The sequence below is a fragment of the Asterias amurensis genome, chromosome 20 (assembly GCF_032118995.1).
Source record: "Asterias amurensis chromosome 20, ASM3211899v1".
Lineage (NCBI taxonomy): Eukaryota > Metazoa > Echinodermata > Asteroidea > Forcipulatida > Asteriidae > Asterias > Asterias amurensis.
The window spans coordinates 3,786,006-3,810,047 of record NC_092667.1 but is presented as its reverse complement, the minus strand read 5'-3'; the positions used below and the strand labels follow the sequence as shown (position 1 = coordinate 3,810,047).

General features: G+C 39.3%; 1 protein-coding gene across 3 annotated transcripts; it reads left to right on the top strand.

Annotated features, from left to right (window-relative positions):
- Positions 1 to 1,479: 1,479 nt before the first annotated feature.
- LOC139952620 (adhesion G protein-coupled receptor L1-like) lies at positions 1,480 to 23,590 on the top strand. Of its 3 annotated transcripts, none has more exons than XM_071951820.1 (21): positions 1,480 to 1,581; positions 7,973 to 8,054; positions 8,630 to 8,721; positions 9,371 to 9,523; positions 10,165 to 10,212; positions 11,566 to 11,674; positions 12,054 to 12,209; positions 12,876 to 12,945; positions 13,432 to 13,552; positions 14,383 to 14,468; positions 15,065 to 15,164; positions 15,940 to 16,052; positions 16,334 to 16,439; positions 16,735 to 16,955; positions 18,023 to 18,089; positions 18,676 to 18,761; positions 19,197 to 19,359; positions 20,141 to 20,206; positions 20,743 to 20,839; positions 21,551 to 21,612; positions 22,118 to 23,590. In XM_071951820.1, the coding sequence occupies exons 1-21, from the start codon at positions 1,540 to 1,542 to the stop codon at positions 22,184 to 22,186; spliced, it is 2,109 nt and encodes a 702-aa protein (XP_071807921.1). In that variant the 5' UTR covers positions 1,480 to 1,539; the 3' UTR covers positions 22,187 to 23,590. The 3 variants fall into 3 exon arrangements, with proteins under 3 accessions (XP_071807921.1, XP_071807923.1, XP_071807922.1); XM_071951822.1 differs by lacking the exon at positions 1,480 to 1,581 and adding an exon at positions 6,429 to 6,589; XM_071951821.1 differs by lacking the exon at positions 1,480 to 1,581 and adding an exon at positions 6,429 to 6,598.
- Positions 23,591 to 24,042: the final 452 nt, after the last annotated feature.

Genomic DNA, 24,042 nt, shown 5'->3' with positions numbered 1-24,042 from the left:
TTAATGATAATAGATGTTTCCCCCCCCCACCCACAACCTGACATTGATCCGTTTTGCGCCCACACCTCAAACTTTACTTATTTCCATCAATCTTTAAACAGTCAATTTCGTCTTGCCTAAGAGGTTTCCTTTTTTTTAGTAGACCCAACGGTCATCGAGTATTTTTTGTTACCATACCCAATTTCATACACTAGACAATTATTGGGTGGAGGGGGGGGGGGGCTAGCGAACGACACAATTACCTGGTAAATATAGCATCGATATCAAATCATAATTTGTGTTCTGGATCTCATGTGAGCATACTGTCGCCCTTGCCCTCCACCCCGCCTCATTGCGCCGGCAAGTGATTAGTATGACCATAGAGGTAGAATTCATGGAATGATGGACTGCCTATCATCCAACACACAATAAACAGTCATAAACATTAATTTAATATTCATGATCAGGCGATGAAATGGAAAGAACAATGAATGAAGGTTGTTTCATCTTTATTACACTTTTTGATGAGGGCCGCTATTCAAAAAGCACATGATTGATTCATTGTTTTTTGTTTGACCTACCTGTCTGTGTATACAAACACGCACAAAGTGACTCCAGTGTATCTTGCACAATAGTGTTAACATTAACAATTAAGCCGTTTTTGGTGTAAGACCCTATACGAACGTACAAAATATAGTATATTCAAACAAAGATTATTGTGAAGTCTTAAAAAGGTTTCTTTCGTCATCTCTAAATATTGTATACAAAAGATATCATTGTAAATTAAGTTAAATTTTCCATATTGAATGCATTATTTTAACTCAGTATTAGTCCCATCCCAAATGGGCATTTTGGATATTCTTACACTCAGGCATTTATAGGGTAATTCAACGTTTTTTTGTAAAGTGTTTTAATTTTCTCTAAAAGCCAGACCATGGTACATGGTTAAAGGCCGACGATCAGCTTGTTTCATTTTCGCAGTTGTTAGTTTTGTATTATTGCTTTTACCAGGCCAACTCATTTTGCAAAAAGAAAACCAGAAGTGCATGCACTGCACTTCTGTGTTGTTGGGGTTTTTTTTTCTTCTAAAAGGGGGGTTCCTCTTCCGGCGTGAATGATTCCTTTCTTTTAGATAATTTTTCGAATAAGGCTTGTATGAAATGTAGACGTGCACAGTTCCAAATAAATTGAAGATAACTGGTATAAAAGGACCATGTATATTTGGGGCACTTACAAAAGCAGTAGTTATGAATTTTTAATCAAGTTCATGAGTGCGGGAATTGGGTTCGGCCGGATGACAATAAAAATGATAAGCGAATAATAGACAATGCACACATCCACGCACGACGTGACGTATGTTCTGTTAGTACTTTGTTTCTATGGAAACAGCACGCGTGATCGGGACTAGTGTTGCCGCCAGCTCGTATCCCAAACACCAGTTGACAACATATGGTGCCTCTTTAGATGCAAACCACTTAGAAAGCGTCTGCCGCGCCTCACCAAACATATACGAAAATACTGGAACTTTTTTACAAAACTGAGGACTTTTATTTGTAAATCATGAGAATCTACGAAATGTTCACGTTGTTATCCATCTTAATGGTAAGTAGGCGGGTATTGGATGTGTTCAGTGTTGAAGTTTATCGACATTATTGCATGCGACACTGGACCACACTGTGTTTCGTTTAATGCGCGGTGTCGATTAGGCCTACCCGGTATTGTTGAAACTATAGGCCTCACACCAAACTCCATGGTTTGACCCAGTCCGGGTCGATTTCTCGGAACACTATAGGACTAATCATATCTCGCTGTTACTAATGTTAGGACATAACCCGCGTCCTAACTTAAGATGGGTTCAATGCGTTCTAAGTCCTAAGATTAATCCTAAGATGAGATGAGTTTGGTGAAATCGACGGCTGTCCCATTTTCAATTTAAACAGTTCAAGCTGGCCTATAGTGGGTCAAACTGACCCACATTATTATTATTTCATCATAAAATCGTACGTTCAAGCGTTACTAAGTTTGCTATTATTATTATTATTATTATTATTATTTATTTGTGTTAAAGTGTTTGTGGGTCAGGCTTGCCCACATTGGTCCTTGGCCCGATTCCGGGTCAGTTCTGGTCCAGTTGTCTTTGGTACGCACTGCCGTTGTTTCAGATCAAAGATAGAAGCTTCTATCATACAACGGATCATCTATAATAGTTAATCAATTTGTGTTCATTAATTATGTCTGGTCCATGCACGCTTTAAGAAATTTGGGAGCAATTTATCACAGCCGAATGCCACAATATACAGATTAACTATAATTATCTATAATTGTTAGCAAAATGAAATGTGCAAATTAAAAAGGTGATTGATGTTGCCAAGTTGTTCTTGTTTGCTCCATTGGGTTTTGATCTACCATTGAATCCACTTTCTTTGATTGTGTCCTCCACTTGTTATGTCAATTTAATTTGCTTGCTTTGAGTGATGATGCATTTTATTTGATACTGTTGAATCTTTCTATTTTTTTTAAACAAACCGTGCTGTGGGTTGCATCAGCATGTTTGTCATGGCATGACTTCCTATGATGTGTGAAGTTAATTGATACTAGCGGGATGCCGCGCTTCGCGCCGCACCCCGCTAGATGATGAAAATCCTTTACACAATATTTCGAAATGTAATGTGGGTGAGGGTGTTATACGCCTCTCTTAATATTTATGCATGGCGTCATCATTCTAACCCAAAATGAAGCTATTGCGCACGTCCGCCACCACTTGCAGTGGCTGCGCCCACCTCGTTTTGGGTTAGACGACGTACCTCATGCATACTTCTAGAAACTTTAAGGCTCCCCCGTGAGCCTTAAAGGGGTCTAATATTTTGGGCCTCCTTAACGCTATCTGTTTTTCAAATCAGCGTTGATAGGTGAAAGTTTTACGACCGTTAGCCAGCAATAACTAAAGTTTCTTTTGTACTTTACTATCAAAACTTTACACACACTCAATATACATTCATAATGCTTGCAATTCCTTTTTATTGAGCGAAATTAAAAAACATCGTCAAAAAATGACATTTTCTGCTCGAATCACTGTTGTTTTTCTGCCGCATCGCACCAGCCTACTACATGTAGATCGACGAACTGCCGAGCCGCGGCCGAGTCGAACTGTGAAAGCGGTGTTACAAGGCAGTGCAGCAGTGCGTGGGTGCTGTCCGTTTACAATACCCACCGTTCACGTATAAAGCTTGCACGCACTGTGGCGGCCATGTTGGATTTGGGATTTTGAGGCATTATGGGACATTTTTGAGCTTGGCATACAGCTCAGCACCCCTCAATAGCCCTAAAATACTTGTATGTCATAAATTAACACAGTTTGCCATCTGGGTTAATTTTTGTTATTGAAAGTTTACCCACAGTCTATCTTGGGCCCTTTACTGATTTATGGAGCGTCACGTCCCACGATACATAGCGTTGTTACAGCACCAAATAAAGCGAGTTTTCGGAACATGCTGTGTGCCAAAAATCTAATCTATCTACTTTTTGTTTTTACCACCGCTGGGTTTTTTTTCTGACCGTTCATGTTCACGCTGCTCTAGGAACAAACCTCCATACATCCCATATCTCTGGAACCCTATATCGTACGAATAAAAACGGTAAATTCGTCCTCACTCCTTAATTTTCTCTAACTTATTTCACTTTCAGAAAGCATGTCAAGTTATTTTAGTGTTTGTTACGTCCAGTTTGGGTCAATTTTGTAATAGACAAACTCCTAAAAATGTACCCCATTCAGCCGCACGAGGGCTCTTTTGTTAACATTATCTCCAGTAACCAACCCGACGGGCCGATTGCCAAAGTATGCTACAAAATGGATTTGGCAAAAATTTTGCAATGTACAGTCTGAGACCTGACCGACACACTGCTCTAACCAATTTTGTGAATGGACTTATTCAAAAGGAAACTTAATGTCGTTTTGCCCCACAACTTTGACCAAATGCAAAGTTCTTTTTTTACAGCTTCAAAACAGCCTTTGACGTACGTGTATAAGTTTCACAAACTTCCGTGATGGGGTAAACTCTGAACTGCAACACTATACCTCCATGAACAAACCGTATTCTAAAACGGTAGTCATGTACTCATTTGAGTTCACATGCTTACTTTGATTGTGTAAGCCCCCGCCCCCAACCCCAAAATGTTATTAATAGACACCTTTCAGGCTCCTTCCAACCTACAGCCCTACCCAATGTTTCCAAATTATAAAGCTTCCGTTTGAACCCATCCGCCTTGTCCATAATTATCATGTCGTTTTGAAGTGATTGCTTTTTTTTATACAACCCGACGTCTGAAAAGACACAAACGTGTTGAATTCCACACACACAACCGTGTTGATTTCCACAAGGATGCCATGCCACTGGACCTTCTAATTTTCAATCCAAGATGGCGCGGGTTACGCTTTTAATAGTATAGATTGTGCGCCTTGAGTTCAAGACTAGATGCACTTTGATCAGTCTGTACAAGTAGTTAAAGGAGTTGAATAGAATCAAATCAGTTGCACAGTTTAAAGCAGCTTTCTCCGCTTTCAAAACAACGTGGTTAAACCTTGTGATCTCGTCGCAAAAAACCTTCAATCGGTGATGTTTTAACCAATTAGTTAAATATTTTCTGTACACTTTCATTAAAAACCAAATACCTCCCGTAATTGGTTGCTTTTAATCGAACAAATCTAACATTATTTTTTTAAACATATTTTGTTGAACATTATAACAGTAACTATCCCTTTTTTATATATTTTTGTTACAATTTTTGTATGGCTTTCTGTGGGGCCTTCTGTGGTTTTCTAACTCGGTTGAAAAACTCTGACCGGGCTGTGACGTTGCAATTCTTTCTAACAGTGCATCGACTTTCTTCGACCTCTATGTTTAACTTATAACGATCATTATTATCACTAATTTCCTAAAACGCTTTGGAGCGTATCCTCATGCACAATAACGCCTTTGTGCCACAATTTTAATTTGCATTATGAGTAATTAATAATGTCCACAAGCCTGCATACCGAATGAGCTTGATGCATGATGCAGAGGGTTTATACGAGCTTGACAAAATATAAATTCAGCCTTGATATGATCAATGCTCTGCTTTTGTTGAGACGTCAGGATAACAACAATTAACGGCATCACTTCCATTGGTTGGTAGGCCCTGCAGTTTAGGCCTACAACAGCAATAATTCATTTTCTTAAAAAAAAATGTTTATTACAACTAATTTTTTCAAGAATTTTGTTTAAATTCATTAAAGGCAGTGGACACTATTGGTAATTGTCAAAGACTAGCCTTCACAGTTGGTGTATCTCATATGCATAAAATAACTAACCTGTGAAAATTTGAGCTCATTTGGTCTTCAGAGTTGCGAGATAATAATTAAAACAGAAATCACCCTTGTCACATGAAGTTATGTGCGTTTAGATGGTTGATTTCGAGACCTCAAGTTCTAAATCTGAGGTCTCGAAATAAAATTCGTGGAAAATTACTTCTTTCTCGAAAACTATGGCACTTCAGAGGGAGCCGTTTCTCACAATGTTTTATACCACCAACCTCTCCCCATTACTCGTCACCAAGTAAGGTTTTATGCTAATAATTATTTTGAGTAATGACCAATAGTGTCCACTGCCTTTAAAAGGGAATTATTTAATTTGTTGAAAAACATTATTTTATGCTTCGTCACGGTTCAAGTTGTTAGGCTTTTTCGGTACCGGTGTCGCATGCCATGTCCTCGATGCAATACTATCCGGAGGACATTATTGCATATGCAATAATGTCCGCCGGACGGTTTTGCATATGCAATCGTGTCCGCCCGGACGCTGCTGCATAATGCAATTGTGTCCGCCCGGACACATTTGCATATGCAGTTGTGTCCGCCCCGTGCAAAACCGTCCTTGCCATTTTTTTACAAGCTAACTAAGTGCATGTCATGAATGACATTGGAAATGTTCGGCCGTTGGGTATTCGCTGAAATCATAAAAATACGTGAATATTCATGCTGCATTACGTAGGTTCAGTGCATGCACACATGTCCACACTGGACGGTATTTGCATAGCCCCGGACACGATTGCATATGCAAAAGTGTCCGGAGCGGACAGTATCGCATGGCGGACACAATTGCATCTGACACCGGCGAGAAAATCACGCATCCACGTTAGAGTTGGGCCCAAGAGGGAAGGCACTAAATACTGAACTCCACAGCGGTTCGGCCCATCGGAGAATACCCGAGCGTAACAACCAGGTCCTAGTGGTTAGTCCACTCTTATGTAACAACTCACCAAACCTGCTGCGTGCGTGGGGGATCGTCGCGAACCGTGCCGGAATGTTCCAAGAGCACACGAAAAGTTCCGAACCGCTGTAGAGGTTAGTTTTTAGTGCCTTCCCCACAAGAGGGGGTAATGCAATTTGCTGGACATCAAGATGGCAGCCTCCACAAAACCATCCACATGCATCTGCTGCACCGGAGATTCGCTGCACCGCACAGTACAGTGCGGTTCCCACACAAACCATTGCTCTATGCACAAACCACACAGCATAGTTACAGTAGGCGGCGGAATGGCAGAAGTAACGTTGTTATCATCTACCTAGGAAAAGGTTATTATGGTAGTGGAACTTGTTGTAAAAATGTAGAGTTAGTCCGTGGCTTTTGTTGTTTGTTTACCACACTACCTCCATCATGCGTTTATTAATAACAAAAATGAGATGAGTACTTTTTCTGTACTATATATGAATTATGATGGGATGTTGATTATCATGATGTGCACACTCACACAGTCACACTGCCACTGCATGGTTACCGTGGCCATGGGCATGTCTGGGATGTAGCCCACCTTGTACTTGTTGAGCTGTACATGGCTCCGCTATTAACATCGGTCTCATGGTAAAAGCGGAGCCATTAAAGTTAACAGCTCAACAAGGTGGGCTAGGATGGGATGGTTGTTATAGCCTAGCCCTGAACGTCAGTCACAGAGTGCCACTCACTGACTTGCAGTTGCACGGAGGAGTCCAACCTGGGCTTGGATGGTTATATATGTATGATAATGACAATATGATGTGGATGTGGACACACTCCACACCACAGCACCACACCACACTCTTTCTAAAAAAGAAAGTTTCACTTCAAGTTTCAATAGAATTTAGAAAAGGATTGGGCCTCGCCTTGTCACTGACCGAAATCGAACCATTTGGTTGTGCAGAGGCCAGAGCAAAGTTGGCCAGTTCAGCATCTGATAATCAATTCACTAATACAATAAATATATAATCAGATGATGTACATTGCTGCCCTGCTGACACAACTTATAATTATATAGCCTATTATAACCAAGCTGCTAAGTAGCCCCACTAGTACTTGTTTGGCCAAGGATAGCTGAATCCTTGGCCACACAAGTGGGGCTAGCTGCTAAGCAGAAATAATGTTGATAAAAAAATTGTAAGAACGGCCAGTTTAAATGTTGTCATTATCGATCATTATATGACCGATATTCATACAGTATGTTACAAACAACAATTACAAATGTTTGTCTTGAATTTCTTTAATAATAATATTGTAGAATGTTTGTAAAGGCGCATACCAGTGATCACAATCACAGAGAATTCTCTGTATGCGCTTTAAGATGGAAAAAGAAGTAAAAATTAATAGAGATGTGAATAGTTACAAAAGCAAAACTTAGTTGATACAGAAAGAAGTACTGAAAGCTATTGCAAAAATAAATGTGTTTTTAACTTTGTCTTAAATCAATTCACTGTTTTAGTGTTTGAGCCCTATTTGAGTCCAATCGACTCTTTTCGTATATAAAATCAGATTCAAAGTGGATTGATTCCACTCATGTTTTTCTGTGCTAGCGAGTTTTTATGCCTTCTACAACAATACAAACAATTTTATAATCAACGATGTGTTAAATCAAGTTACAATTTTATGGACCCTTTAACTTTTTTTCTCTTTCTTTTGATTTTGTTATGTGATAATCTGGCATACAGGTTTCAACTCCGGGTGTCATCAATTTACAATGGTTACGAGTAGACGAACCAGTACTGGGAACACTAGCTGCAGTAGCAGAAGGTAGTGCATTTGGAATTATTTTACCACCTCGCCACCAATTTTTTCTAGGTTTATTTTTAGTGTTTTTTTGCTCTCTCTTTTGTCTGGATGTATATGCTGTAACCCTTCTTCTTAGGTAAGAAAAAATTCAGTGTAATTTGAGCTAACTAAGGGTGGATAAATTGGTGGTGAGGTTCGGAAAGTTTGTTGTGCATTTTGTCACTCCACAATTAAAAAATCCACATTAGACCTCCTTCATATATCCTTGGTCCTTCTGTTGTTGTGTGACCCTCGACTCAGTTTAATAAAGCTGTTAAAAGAAAATGCTGCTTAGCAATTTATTGGCTAAGCAATGAATCACCAGGGTATCAGTCACAGCAATGGTTACTGTATGGTTTGTTTGCGCTAAGCAAGTTGTTGTGCTTACTGGCTTTATGAAAAATAAAAACAAAATAAAAAATCTTGAGCAAGTCACTGAACCACAACTGCTTCTCTTCACCCAGGTTCATTTTCAGTAACACTTCAGGGCGGGACGGGGCTCTTTTTTACCAAAGTAAAGTTGGTATTTAGTGCTTTTGAATTTGTTGTTTGTCAAGCTGGTGGAGCTGATGGATCGGGTGGAAATGGAACAGTCAGTCCGACCACAGACTACAACTGTACTCTTGATGATGTGCACAATTGCTTTGCGGTAAGTACACTAAGCTTTGCCTGTTGTTGCTCACTGTTACATCGGTTAAAAAACAAATTATATTCTTTAGCCCGATACAAAAATTAACATCTATTAAATTGCTGCAGTACCCACTGCTAAGGATTCAAACTGTCTCTAGCCATCTGGCTAGCTCCGTGGACTAGTGGTAAAACACCTGCTCTAGCAATGCAAAGGTTATGGGTATACAGTCCTTTCAAAGATCTTAGTCTTACATCGGGGTTAAAGAATATAATTTGGTTTTTACCCCTACCCCGATAATTACTTTCCCAAGTTTTCGTCTTTATCTACATGTAAGACTAATCATCTAGACCCCTATGTTCTATACCGTGATCAGTCTGAATTTCAAGTCTCAGACGATCCTTTAATATTGCATAGTGTCTTGACAGAGATTGGCTCTTAATTTACGTACAAGGTTTTTGTCGATTTATTCTAGCAGCTCTCGAGAAGCAGAAATTATTTTGCGGAGTCTGACCTGGATTGCGTTTTGGCAGGCGTAACCAATAACTGTTTCGATTGAATTGCCAATTGGTTAACAACTGGCCATTGACCAAAGTTCTTGGTTTCAGCAGCGAAAACGCACTTCTGTGTTTATCTGCAATCACTCTATTTAATCATTTTCAATTTCCAGCCTTGTACCATGAACAATGTGAGTCGTGCAAATTTCAGCGATGCCAAACTTTCCGACAGCGAACGGGAGAATCTTCTAGAGATCCTTCGTGTCTTGATAAGTCTGGATGATGGAGAAACCAATACGTTGCCAGAGATCACTGCCCTTACAAGGGTAAGGTTGATATTGTAATGTAGGAAATAATTTAAGTTTTAAAGGCAGTGGACACTATTGGTAATTAGTCAAAATAGGTTTTAGCATAAAACCTTACTTGGTAACGAGTAATGGGGAGAGGTTGATAGTATAAAACGTTGTGAGAAACGGCTTCCTCTGAAGTGACATAGTTTTCAAGAAAGAAGTAATTTTCCACGAATTTGATTTCGAGACCTCAAGTTTAGAATTTGAGGTCTCGAAATCAAGCATCTGTCAGCACACAGCTTCGTGTGACATGGGCGTTTTTTCTTTCATAGTTATCTCACAACTCCGACGACCAATCGAGCTCAAATTTTCACAGGTTTGTTTTTTTATGCATATGTTGAGATACACCAAGTGAGAAGACTGGACTTTGACAATTACCAAATGTGTCCACTGTCTTTAAGTAGTTTTGGTTCTGAGAAGAACCAGTGGTTGACAACTCAATGTTGCGATCAGTATGCTCTGAATGTCTTAAGTTGCCAACCTCTGGTTGGTTTCAGAACCAACACTGCTCAAAAGTGATATTTACGAATGGTGCTACCTCAAACCTCACCTAGTTCAATCAACTGTCACAAGAATGATTTGGAAATTAAGAAAATCACTTTGTTTTTGATTTACAGCTTGGGTTGGATGTGTTTACAACATTGACGAATGATCACCAAAGTTTGGTATGTAGCACACAGTGCCATTGACCTGATAGATACAGTTAAAAACATTAAGTAATTACCTGACGTTTCCACCCTAGCAGGGATTTTTTCCTGGAAGGCTTTGAGAAACACTCTGCTAGGGTCGAAATGTCTGGCCATTAATTATTTGTTTTCATTTATTTCCAACCTATTGGTTGGTAAGCATTATTGAACAGCTAATTCTATTTCTCACACTTTTGCTCACACACTCTATTTATTGCATCCCTGTGGAGACATCATTTGTTTTGTCCTTTGTTCCTGTTAAGAATCTCCCACAGAACACTTTTTAATAACAACCGTATTTATAACGTGCCTTTTGCCAAAGGATACAAAGCGCCAGGTATTATTACTGCAAGAGTGGGGCGAATTTTGAGATATAAGACCTAATCCTTCAGCACCATGTAATGGTTTACAAGGTGCTGTGGCGCAATATGCTGCCAATCCAGCCAGGAACACCGGGGCGAACCCCTTCTCTTTCGATAAGTGCACTGGGTTCTTTTACATGCATTAACACAACACATGGGACCAACGGCTTTACGTCCCATCCGAAGGACGAAGCAATGGTTATGTGTCTTGCTTAAGGACCCAAGTGTCACGGCTGGGGATACGAACCCACACTCTGCTGATCAGAAACACCAGAGTTTGAATTTGATGCTCTTAACCGCTCTGCCACGACACTCCCTGTACAACATTCTCTTGTGGAGCACCCAGTCTTTAAAATCCCTATATGGAGACCTCCTTTGTTAGGCCGTGTCCGAATTGGTGGCTACGGCCGCGGCTACGACCGTTGCCAGGGGTGTTGCTAAGGATGTCCTATACTTCAATGCATGATGACGCGGCGATCCAGCCGTAGCCGTAGCCGCCAATTCGGATACGGCCTTAGTCTCTTCTCTGTTTTGGTCTTGGTCTCCATAAGGAAGTGACCATATAAAGTTGTCTTCTAGTTACTGAGTCACAATTTAACAATTTTGTGCTATACATAGTCATAGAGGCTAAACCAATGTTTGTTTGAGAGAGATTGGCTGTTGCCAGCTTGGTGTTTATTCCCCTTGTGGGAGTTTGCAGCGTTCCCTTGACATGCTGCAGCCAGTGTTGTGGTTGGCACCTGCTGCGTCTTATGATCCCCAATACTAGTATGCGAAATACTAGAATGGGAAAATTCAAATGTGAATGCCTTTTCTTCTTGGAGATTGCCTGGAACTGGTTGCCTGTAAATTGCATCGTGTGACTTAATGAACTAATTCTCCAAAATTGCAGAAATGGTAGACACATTGACAACAATCCTTCCATACCTAAAGTAACCATCATTTATGTTGTATGTGTATTCTCTAACAGACAATTGAGGAGGAGACAGAAGTTGTAGCTCTCATGGAAGAAGTCTTGGCGTCCATTGCAGGAAATTTGGAACTCGGGAACTGTGTGAAAGATGGGGTTGAATCAAACTGTAAGTGAAATGGGAAGTCAAGAGGCCTTTCTTAAACCTTGGCTTTGGCTCCGGCTCAGGCTTAAGCTCTGCGCGCTGTGTACACAGTTGAAACATAGGTCCGCCTTTAACCTGCAATTTTTGAGCAGCGCGCATTGCATGTGGTGGTAGGAACTTTAGGAGCCTAAGCTAGAGCCCAAGACGAGGTTTGAGACAGGCCCAAAGTATCAAGCTTGATTATTTACTGCCACTGTCAACTTGGTCAAGTTCCCTTTTTGCCATAGCACTACTGCACTCATGATACAATAAGGGGCCAGACCACCATCCCTTTCAGCCTTGGTTTGCTAACATCCAATTCAAGTCGACATTTATTTCATTGTTTTCTTATCTCCATTTTCAGCTGCCTATATTTGCCATGACACATCAGAAAACATCGGGAATAAATCAATTTTTACGTATGAAATTGAGAATGGTGATACAGAGAGAGACTACCAAACTGATACCTCAGAGAACTTCAAGGATAGCCTGAACTTTGACCTCCAAAGTGACAACGATGGTAAGAATAGTTCAAAGGAAAATGGGTCCAATTTCCTCATAACAAAAATGGTACATTTGAAATAATGGTACAATCTGTATATTGATGTAATCAACCTAATATAATCATTGTGGCTTCTTATATAGCGCTCAAATCTGTCATTCAGTGACCCTCATGGCACTCGTACATTATTACCCCTGGACCCCATTTCACAAAGAGCTAAGATTAATCTTAACTGCAAATCAATCGTAGTTGCTTAGTAATCAACTGTGATGTCACAATGTAAATCACTATGGTGATACTGACAATTTGTCTTACGATGGATTTTTTTGCTTTGTGAAATCAGCCCACTTATCACTTATTCATGTGTTTCATCATTCCTTAAACCATCTTATGCTCACCAAGCTAAATCAATCACATGAACCATCTCTGCCCTCACAGGTACCCATTTACCCCTGGATAGTTAAAGTTCATGTTCAATAGATCAAGACCCACACCCTGACATGCCTGATGACTAGGCTATGGGAGGTTGAGTCTGATGCATTAAACCACTTAACCATGACATTTTGAAAGACGTGTCTTCTATCATTGATCATCAATTTGAGTTTCTACATACTAACGGGAAAGTATGTAAAATGAAATAACCATTGTTTAATTTTTGTGATTGTTTTCTTTCTTTAATTGAAGACATCAGTTTTGTGGTGTTGAGGACTGAGAACCAGAAAGGTGTTGAGGTTATGAACGAGGGAGAAATAAGGTAAGTGACTGACAAACAAACTTGTTTGATTTTAAGTCACACCTACAACCTTTTTTGAAACCATGACTGAGGCTCCTGTCTGAGTATACAGTCCTGTAAGTACATGAAGGCCACGTCATCTCCTGCGCTGGTTTTTGCCTTGATGCCCCTTTGAAAGTTTTTCATAGTCTTAGACACTGCTCTAGAATTGCAAGGGTGGTGGGTTCGAATCACACCCGAGTATCATGCCTGTGATATTTGTTCACAGGACTGAGTATACAGTGCTACAACACATCGGTGTATGGGTAAAAGCCAAAATTAATATTCTTTATCCCCCATGCAAAATTAACATCTCTTATAGTTATCTAGCTGTAAATCGGCACTGTCTCAAAAAAGAAATTTAACAAAATGAGAAAACTGAAATGTGATTCAACTTTCTTATTGGAGATTGCCTGAAATTGGTTGCCTGTAAGTTGTCCTGACATGACTCTACTTTTTTTCCGGCAGTGGTGTACGAGCATCCAGCGGTTCTAAGTTCATTGTAAACAGTGCTTTCTTAGCATTCTCTCTCTATGTTGAGGGCATCAAGACATCAGTCCCAGTCAACTACACACTTTATCATCATGTCGTAAGTATTGACCTCTTGCATGCACTTAAAACACAGCCAATGTGCCACGCTCACCATTTTGGTGGGAAATAGGTTTACGTGTAAGCTCTGTGTCGCCTTAAATGCACACTTCACTGAATAACGTACAGTGACATTGACCACCAAAATGGCGCATCTAAGATTATTCTGATGATGATGTCAGGTGAATTGGGTCAATACATGTTTTGTAGCATTAATACTTACATAAGTACAGGGCTCAATTTCACAAAAAAGCTTAGATTGATCTTCATTGAAAATACTTCATACAGGGCACAAATTTTAATCTGGTTTTAGCATCGGGCCAGTAGTTCTTGACCGGACAACTCCAGCTGCCTTGTGGTTGTCTTCACATGTTGACTTTCAGTATGATAATTATTATGCTGTTCATGATAGAAGAATTCTTACCCATGATACACATGAGATAAATCTTCTCTTTATAAAATTTGATATTTAGTCACGGTAGTTGTTGGAATTAAGGCCCGGTCCCACTGCAGCGATAATGAGAGCGATAACGATAACGACGCAAAGAGAACGCAGTCCGTTTGGTTGATTGAGCGTGTGCGTATTCTGCATGGAGCAATTCAACCAATAGAATGCGTTCTCTTTGCGTCGTGATCGTTATCGTTTTCGTTATCGCTGCAGTGTGACTCAGCCTTTAGGACTGTACATGACAATACTTGAGATATACTACCTACAGTACAGTGCAAGCAACCACCTAGCAGCGCTGAGGTAGTGTATACATGTAGCTTGCTACTAATATTACATTGACTTTTTTCAACTTTAAACTGTAATCTTTGGGTTTGTTTTTTAAGGAAGCAAAGGATGATAAGATCTCAATACAAGGACTTGGTGCCATCACAAGACAACCCATGTGTGTCTTCTGGAATGACACAACTTCGTGAGTTCCATGCACTGATATTCTTAAACAATTAAGTAATTGTATTAAAATGAATTAAGGAGTCTTGTACAAGTGTCTGGCTAGCATTTGGGTCCACCATGGACCCGAACAAAATAATTGGTTCAAAGTAGTTTTTAAAGATGCTATGTCAGATTTTTGGCCCCAAACATTAAAAAATAGATTTTTTTGAGTGAATGGTATTTCAAAGAGTATCACCCGCTCTAACGAAAAAAGTTTAGCTTTTACTGGTCAGGAACCATAACAAAAATTTAAAACATTTCTTATAAAACACATCAGAATTGGTCACGTGATATATTGTCGGCATCCCGACAAAAACTAATTTTGAGCACTTTATTTCACTGCTACTAATAATTGGCGGACTTTTTGAGCAATGGCTCAAATGAAAGCTTGTAACTTTCTCTACCCCTATCAAAATACCTTTTGAATTTTAAATCAAAATTTTGGGGTCAAATCGGCCAAAAATCTGACATAGCATCTTTTAATAAAATAACTCCCATGTTGTCATCCATTTCTATGATTTACTGATCCTCAGCTGTCAATGCATTCATCATTTGTGTACATTTATTTATTTGAAGGAAATGGTCTTCTAAGGGTTGTTGGTTGGCACATGAAATGCCAACATCCTACTCTGATTGCATCAGTAACCATTCAACTAGCTTTGCAGTCATTTTAAAGGTAAGCTATACAGAATGTAGATATTAGTAAAATTGAAATAGTTGTTGAGAGATTTTCACATGGGGCTTCTTCCAAGGCTCAAGCACCAGTCTCTGTTTAATGTTGGAAATGCTGTGCGAATTGTACATTTTATTAAAAATTTTTAAAAAATGTTATGAGTGTTTACACCACAAGGCAAGACAGCCACATCAAGGTGGGGGGCTGCACTTAACTGACTTTGGCTATCGACCCAAGTCAACTGCCACTAGGGGCATGTTGCCACCTTCTCCTGGGGCTGAAATAGGGTTACCCCTTTACAGTCTGTATGGATGTAGGCATGGGTATCCTCTATCAGCGCTTTGAGGCGTTGCATAAGGCGCTTTATAAATGTTTTTTTGTTAATATTATAATTGCTTTTTACAAAAGCAATTCTGGTTAAGTGGCTTGCTCATGAGCACAAGATTCATGGTGAATTTTTTTCCCCAAAGTTGAGCCCTGGAGAACCTGAGCCGAGGTTTTAAAAAGGTCCTTGGTATAAAGATGGTTATGGTGGGCAAACTTCCCTTGAGTTATTTGTTTGCCTGGTGCCTGGGTCATACCTCCTCCTGCGAATGCCAATGCGAAGCCAATTTAAAGTCACAGGGCTGTTTTTCGCAGCGTATTTGCAGGAGTTGAGCACATTTCAACTGCTGCGAATTACTCGTTGCGTATTTGTGACGTCAATATTCGCTTTGCATTCGCAGGAACTATGAATCAGGCTTGTGGCAGGAGTCATAGTGTTTAATTTCCTTTGCAGATCACCAGCGACAATGAAGGTGATGAGTTTATATTGGAGATGCTGACAAAGATTGGGTTTGGGGCGTCAATCCTTGGTTTGGTCTGTACTCTAACCATCTTCTTCTACCTGAGGTGAGGTCAAAGTTTGAACCCAAGAAGAGGGTGTATTCCAATACGGGAATGCTCCAGTAAAGATATTCCGAGTTTCCTTTTCACCAGTGGTAGTGTTTCATTTAATTATTTTCTCTGTGTCATAGCCAAGTATGACCCTATCAATCTATGCTTACTAAATTTTAGAAAAGAGAGAAATACTTTAAGTGTTGTAAAAGAATAAGTTCAAGCCCTGGTCGGTATGTACATTCTTTGGTAATCTTGCTCATTTTCAGTGATTCATCTTTCTGTTCTTGTCTCAGGAAAATGCTGCAGTTTGAACGGATCTTCATGCATACTAACTTGGCAATAGCCATCCTGGCAGCTCAAATCTTATTCTTGTCTGGCATTGATAAAACAGAAGACGAAGTGAGTATAATTCATCAATTGTTTTCCTTGACTGGTGCTTTTGAGTGTGTAATGGATAAAGTTCATACTTCCTGCGGATGCGCTATGAATTTTGTCGTCACAGCGCGGGTTTTGCAGCGTTGAGCACAAGTCAACTAATTCTAATTATTCTTTGTGAATTTGTAATGTCGAAATTCATTTCGCTTTTGCAGGAAGTATGAACCAGGCTTTATTATTACTATTATATTTATTAATATTATCATTATTCAATAGTGAAACCATATATCTAAATTTAATTTTTTTTTGACATTTTAAGGTGACATGCAAGATCATCGCCCTGCTTCTGCATTTCTTCTTTCTGTCGGTCTTTGGTTGGATGTTGGTAGAGGGGGTGCATCTCTACATGAAGGTGGTCAAAGTCTACGGCAGTGAGAACATTAAGATGTACCGCTACGTTCTCATCGGCTGGGTCGCTCCGGCCATAATATGCGCCATATCTTTTGGTGCAAACAATAAAGGATATGGGACGGACCGTTGGTAAGCTGTGTTTCATCCCTATCAACAGAAATATCTGTAATAGAAAGATTATAATTATATCAGGCATGCAACTTTTCATATTTAAGCCAGTGGACACTTTCGGTAAACAGTGTTGTCCAAGGCCCACACTTCGTGTATCACAATTTTAGGCTTTAGGAAAATTTTATTTTAGGAAAATTTAGGCTCAATTGGTCATTGGAGTCGGGAGAAAATAACGGGAACACCCCCCTTGTTTCCGCACGTTTTGCCGTGTCATGACATGTGTTTACTATAAATCCGTAATTCTCATTGTCGAGAATTGATAATTGTTTTAATGTTTTCTCAAAAAGTAAAGCATTTCATGGAATAATATTTCAAGAGAAGTCTTTTACCAATACCTTCTGTAAACCCTGTAAGTTATTTGTAAATCTGTGAACTTCTATTTTTTGTTCTGTTCCGAAAGTGTATAATGGCTTTAAGAAAAGTATTGTTAATCTTGTTGTGAAAAGTTGGGATCAATATTACAACATCTTTCCTACTGTAGGTCTGTAGCCAGCCTCTTTCTTTGCTACAAATACTTGCCACCAGTGTGTCTGACCTTGTTCCTCCTACAAGTTTCAATGTTTGAGCGTGAAACCAGACTATCTGCTTCTTCTCAAACATGCACTCTTGTTGTGTTTTTGAACAAATAGCTTTATTCCACATACTGCATCTCTTTGGAACTCCTTGCCTGGTGCATGTTTTCCTCCACCCTAAAATCTAGACTATTTTAAGAGGGATATCAATTCCTTTCTTCAGATTTTAAATATGTTCTTCTTGTAGCCATTACCAAGAGTGACTTTAAGCCTTGTTTGGGGCGAACTTGCCTGAAAAAAATAAATATTTAATTTTAAAAAGAGCTGAAACTTACATGTGTCCATGGACCTTTTCGCAAATACCATTGCGCAAGCGCAGACTGTTGAATGAGGTGCATTGTGGGATATATATGGATCAAATTTGGATACCAGCAAGACCACAATGCACCTAATTCCAAGCTTTACGTGCGCGCCCCGGTATTTGCGAAAAGGTCTATGTTTTTCTATCTTCAGCTGTTGGCTTGATACTGATAGTGGAATGATCTGGGCTTTTGCTGCTCCTATCTCGGTTGTTGGTCTGGTAAGTTCAATGTTTGGACAAGTAGAACTTCGTCTTCCTTTAGGAACAATTCAAATCTTATCAATGGTGATTTTTATATTTAGGCAAGACCACAAAGTCAAGAGGATCGTAAAACACTTTTGTTTTAGCCCCTGGCAATTTTGCTGGTTGAAGTCTAGCTTATTCAATGCAACTGATGCTGGGCAGTTGATGTAACTTTTCCAGGACACTACCTGACACGGTCGGTTTCTTGGCGCTTGAAGTGGTTGTGGGGCTGATAAGTGGATCGTAACTGTGCCCGAAGTTGTAGACCACTCCTCGTCTCTTTTCACGACCGCTGTTTCCCTCCCCCTTATATCCAGATGAACCTCTTATTATCCAGCGTGGTTTTCTACAATCTCATCCACTAATAATGCCTAGTTATGTGGAGTGCACACAAGGAAACTTTTCCTGCTTTCATAAGTTACTATTCTTTGCTTATGGTAAGCAGAGCTATGAAATTGGGCAGTGTATGCATGACGTCTTTTCTCTAGGGTCAAAACTTCAGGCCATTAATTATTTTTACCAATTAATTTATAATCTGGAAGTTGTCTTTTGTGTTGGGCAGTTGAATACGGTTGTTCTAGTGACTGTTCTGCGCATTGTGATGAAGTCAGCTCAGATGCAAAATAACAATAACATGGACCACATCAAGTAAGAATAATTGAACTCTTTCTTGTTTCTCTGTTATTGATGTAATTATTGATTTTATTTATGATTTTATTTATTTATGGGTTTTAAGAAAAAAAAATGATTACCAGGATTTTAACCAACTACCTCCAGATAAAACTCCAGTGCTCAACCAACTGAGCTATCTAACTGCAGCCCCAATATGTTGGCGGTCTCCCCAAAGCTTAATTGCTTAGCAAAGTGTGATATTGGCAGTCTCCCTATTTTTCAGAATGGGAAATACAGAATGAGAAAGACCTCTGTGAAAGTTTAAATTGGGAATTTCAGCTTTGAACTTGTATGCCTTGATTGCAGTCCTTGTTTCTAGCATTTTCATTTGGAATTTGTAAACAAAAAAAGTAGTAATAAACAACTAAAAATTCTTTTGACAAATTAAACCCTATTTTTCTCATTCATAAGATGTGGTGCTAAGGGTGCGATGGTGCTGCTACCGCTCCTTGGTGTGACGTGGCTCTTTGGTTTGATGAACAGCGTGAATATTGTGTTCCAGTATCTGTTCACTGGTTTCAACTCTTTCCAAGGACTCTTCATTTTCTTCATTCAGTGCGTTTTTAACAGTGAGGTGAGTTTTTAAATAGTTTGGGTTTGAACAAATAAAAATTGACTGGAGCGAGACTTGAACCAACGCCCTGGAATTAACGAGCCGGCGCTCTACCAACTGAGCTATCCAGCCCTATGTTGGCGGTTTCCCTATTAAGCTCGGTTCATACTTCCTGGGAATGCAAAGCGAAATGGACAGGAATTTGACGTCACAACTATGTTTTTCCTGCAAGTTCGCAAGAGAGTTCAGCACAAGTCAACTGATGCGAATTATTCGTTGCGAATTTGTGACGTCAACATTCGCTTCGCATTCGCAGGAAGTATGAACCGCGCTCTAGTCAATATCTCTGGCAGTTTATCTGAGATTTGGATGGAACCATGTAACTTTAAGTAATGCAGTAAACTCTTGTTATAAAGAGCACAGGTATAAAGAGGTTCTGCGTATAAAGAGTAAAGTCACAAATTTCATTTCTGCTTTGTGTTTCTTTGTTTTGCTGTCCTTTTATAACAAAGTTTCTGTTATAAAGAGATAGTTTGGCCAGTCCCAGTCCCATTGATCTTGTTAAAAAGAGAGATGACTGTGTTATGAACAACAGTGTGAAAGGGTGCCAAGGTAACCTTGGGGTAAACAAAATCCTGAGGCCTCCCCAGGGCTCGAAATCTTAAGTCTACTCCGTGGCAGTTGATGAACAAATAGCAAGACAAGTCCTCCAAGAACAAATCTACACTGGAAATAGGTACATGGCATTACCACAAACCGAATATACACTGTAACATTTGAAAATGTTTTGTGATATTTTCAGGTAAAAGCTGCATTTTCTCGTAAAAGGGCACAGCATGAACTGGAAATGGAGGTTTCAAATAAATCGGTAAGTAATAACACCAATAGGACCTACTTTCATAATAGTAGTAAGCACAACAGTTAGCTTGACACAAAAATATCTTGCTCAGACAAAACGCATAAAGCTCCATATAAGAATAACATCCTTTTTCTCTTGCGACTCACACCTGTTATCTCCATGTAATTTCTCTGCCAAACCATAAGGGCTGCTGGTGCACAAACCAACCATAAGGGCTGCTGACTGCCCAATGCAAATTACTGCTCATCCATTAAGTGTAATGGGCAAGTAATTGAGTATAAACACAACCAACTCATTGGTTAATTAAGGGTTCTCTGCACCAGCAGCCAATTTCATGAAACTTTAGGCAACTGGTTAAGTCCACTTGCGCAACGTATATGGCGCACGTTGTGCAAGTGGACTTAGCCAGTTGCGTAAAGTTTCATGAAATTGGCTGCAGGAGTGTCGCCATATGACATACATGGTGCATTATAGGACTCAATTATTGTTGTTGTTATTATTATGATAATTATTAAATAAAGGTGTTTTTTTCTTCAAATTAACAGGGAGAGACTACAAAATCAAGGAAGTCCAACACTGATGCTAGTGACAGGACCGTGGACTGCTCAGAGGAATGCACAGAGATGACTCAGTACTCTACAGGTAGGGAATAATCCTGATGACTAGAGCAAGCTAGTCAAAACATTGAGACAATTAAGAACTCACTCCACGGTATCAAACCTAATAACAAGAAGTCCCCTCGATCCACTAAAACAAAACTAGTCCCTGCCTGCTTCCTATCTTCTCTGCCCAGGTAGTAGTTAAAAAGCAGACGGTTCTTTCCAGATCTGAGAAGTCTCCCAATTTCCGATAAATCTACTTCGCAGTAGTAGAATAGAAAGTAAGACACGTTCTCAAAACAACATAATCTACCTAGCAAGTACATACACACATGGTGTAACCGTAAACCAAAAATATATTGAATATTATCCTATTTTAGTGTTGTGCAAATGTTCAGATGATGACCAAGATATTATATGTATTGTTTTTTGCAAGTGCAATGATTACGAATGTCCCATACAAATGTATATTTAACTATCTTGTAATTACATAATGAAGGTTGGACCATAGATTGGTAAAAATTAATGGTCATGTGTAAGCTTAGTCATGTGGGTGAAAACTTAAATGGTGAGAGGAACATTTTGAGGAAGGCTCCCAATTCAAGTAGTCAAGTGTGGATAATTTGTCACCCCCGAAACATTTGAATCTAAGAAACGATTCATGCATGAATCGTTTCAGACTTGCAAGATACAATTAATTGTTTATTACCGGTGAACCACCCATTAAACGTCTTGATTTTGTTTTCCTACGTAGGCTCCTCATTCAGCACACAAGGGGCTTCTGCTGTTGCTACGGGAATACAAACAACGAAAAAGGTAAAATCAAGATTGTGATACTTTGCTCAACAGAAATTAAGGGGTCCTTCACAACAAAAACAGTATTTATGAAAACCTTACAAAGTGCAGTGTGTACTTCGTGTTGTGCCCAAGTGGTCAAGAGCACCTGACTCGAGCTCTGGTGTTTCTGATCAGCAGAGTGTGGGTTCGAGTCCTGGTCATCACGCTTGGGTCCTCCAGCAAGGCACTATTATTGTTTTGTCCTTCGTATGGTGTATTTTGTAATGCTCGTTTAAAAACCAGTTACTTATTTAATTTGGAAAGCAATGTCTTTGAGTAAAACTTTCATAAACACCACTCGCTTTGTCACTTGCCCTACACAATTATAGGCCGGTAATCTTTGTTTCCGTTTCTTTTGTTTCCTTTCTTATTCTTTTTAAAACATGCCTAAACAACACTCGCTTTGTCACTTGCCCATGTACAATTAAAGGCAGGTAATCCTTTTTTGCCCTTTCTTTTGTTTCCTTTCTTATTCTTTCTCCAGAAGCGCCCCATGAGTGGGAAAGTTGCACCAATGCCGATGACAACACCAACTGATGTTGAAGGTTTTTAGTGAGGTGAAAATATTTCTCAGTCACTTTGTTCTTGTGCTATCGTCAGAGTGTTCAAGATTGAACAATGCACGATCGGAGCGGTAATTAAGTTCTAATTGAGTGGGATAAGTAGTCCAGTGCGTGCTCATGGACCTAACATGGGACCACCAAAACATTCCATTGAAGTTCAAAATACTAATGATGTGGTCCAGAACATTCTGGCAGTCCCATGGATTGCGGACATGCGCCCACAAGAATGCTCTTTTTCGCCTAAAGCGTACCTGACTTTTGAGATGCTACCTAACATGCTCTAAATTTAGTAATAAGTTGATGTCAATAAATAAATTAATATATTTCATCTTTTTTTCACCACAATTGTATATAAAGAAAAATATCGCTTTTTCTATTTTTGCACATAAGTGTTTCATAAAATGTTTTAATACCTTAGGTTTTTTACCATATTACTTTTAAAACATTCATCCAAATCAACGATGCGTTCTTGAAAACATGACACGTGTTTGTAATTTCACAGACTGATTCAGGGTTTTTGTTTTGATCTTAATGGTAAGAAATTTCATATGTAGCTTTAAAGAAATAAAAATGTGTCAATTTTAAATCTATTTTCACTTAAATCCATAAGTTCACTTGTGAAGGTCAAAGATTCGATATTTTAAAATATAATATTAATGTGGAGGTCTTACAAGACTCTTATATTCCTAATTTCTTGTGAGCTTAAAGTCACCTGAAAGTGGTATTTTGTCAAAATAAAGCGTTTATCACTAATATATGTGTTTCGATGAGTGGAATCAGAACAAACAGTTAACTAAGGTTCTAAAAAGTTAGTTCTTATCTTAATTGCAAATTTAAGAGTAGGCCAGACCTGAGAGGGCGCTGTTCGTGACGTCAATCGAGGCACGTTATTCAAATAGAAAATGCTGCACATCGCTGAAAAAGACATCGCACCGGACCACTAGGCACTATTGCTCTTGTGAGTCTGACCAGCCATGCAGACTGACCCCATCTTTAGTTGTTTTGCTGCATCTAGCAGCAATACACTTGGTCGGCATTGCCGGCAAAATGCAAGAAAAACAGTTTTTTGAAACGTACAAACTCACGACTTTGACTTGCGTGTACTCTGCACGTGTGTTTACTCTACGCATCAAGGCAAAGTCTGCCTCGATTGACGTCACAAAAGGGTTAGGCGGAGTCAACCCCCAAACAATTTTATAAAAAAAATTAACATATAAATCGTTGCAAACAATTAATAAAAAAATTGTTTTATTGTTACTACTAAACATATACTCTGTTGTTTGAAAAAAATATATATATATTTCCAGGTGACTTTAATATTAACGATATCACATAAAGTCAGAGGCCTACTTGATTTTTGTATATCATATTACTCTGATGTTCTTAAAAAGTAAACTTGGAATAAAAGTGTCTAAGTTGACATAGGATGATACATCTATATCGACTTCTGGTTATTTGTTTTATAATTTTAAACAAAGGTGGAATATATAAAGAGAGGGCAAAGATATGCCTACATGTTAGTGGACCAGTAGAGAGCCCTCAACTTCGCAAGGAAAACAAAATAATTTCTTTTTTTGGGGGGGATCGAAATGACTGTCTTCGACTCTTTGTGGATGGTTCAATCATTTGAGCCGGTGTCAGATGCAATTGTGTCCGCCATGCAATACTGTCTGCTCCGGACACTTTTGCATATGCAATCGTGTCCGGGGCTATGCAAAAACCGTCCGGTGGACATGTATGTGGGCGCGTAAGCAAGCGTGAATGCACTAAACCTAAGTATATGCAGCATGAATATTCACGTATTTTATGATTGCAGCAAATACACAACAGCCGAACATTTCCAGCG

Excerpts from the sequence above, each read along its gene's own strand:
- LOC139952620 (XM_071951820.1), top strand. The coding sequence starts at position 1,540 with ATGAGAATCTACGAAATGTTCACGTTGTTATCCATCTTAATG. Across the intron at positions 16,440-16,734 it reads TTGATAAAACAGAAGACGAA|GTGACATGCAAGATCATCGC; the intron begins GTGAGTATAATT and ends TGACATTTTAAG. Across the intron at positions 20,840-21,550 it reads GATGACTCAGTACTCTACAG|GCTCCTCATTCAGCACACAA; the intron begins GTAGGGAATAAT and ends TTTCCTACGTAG.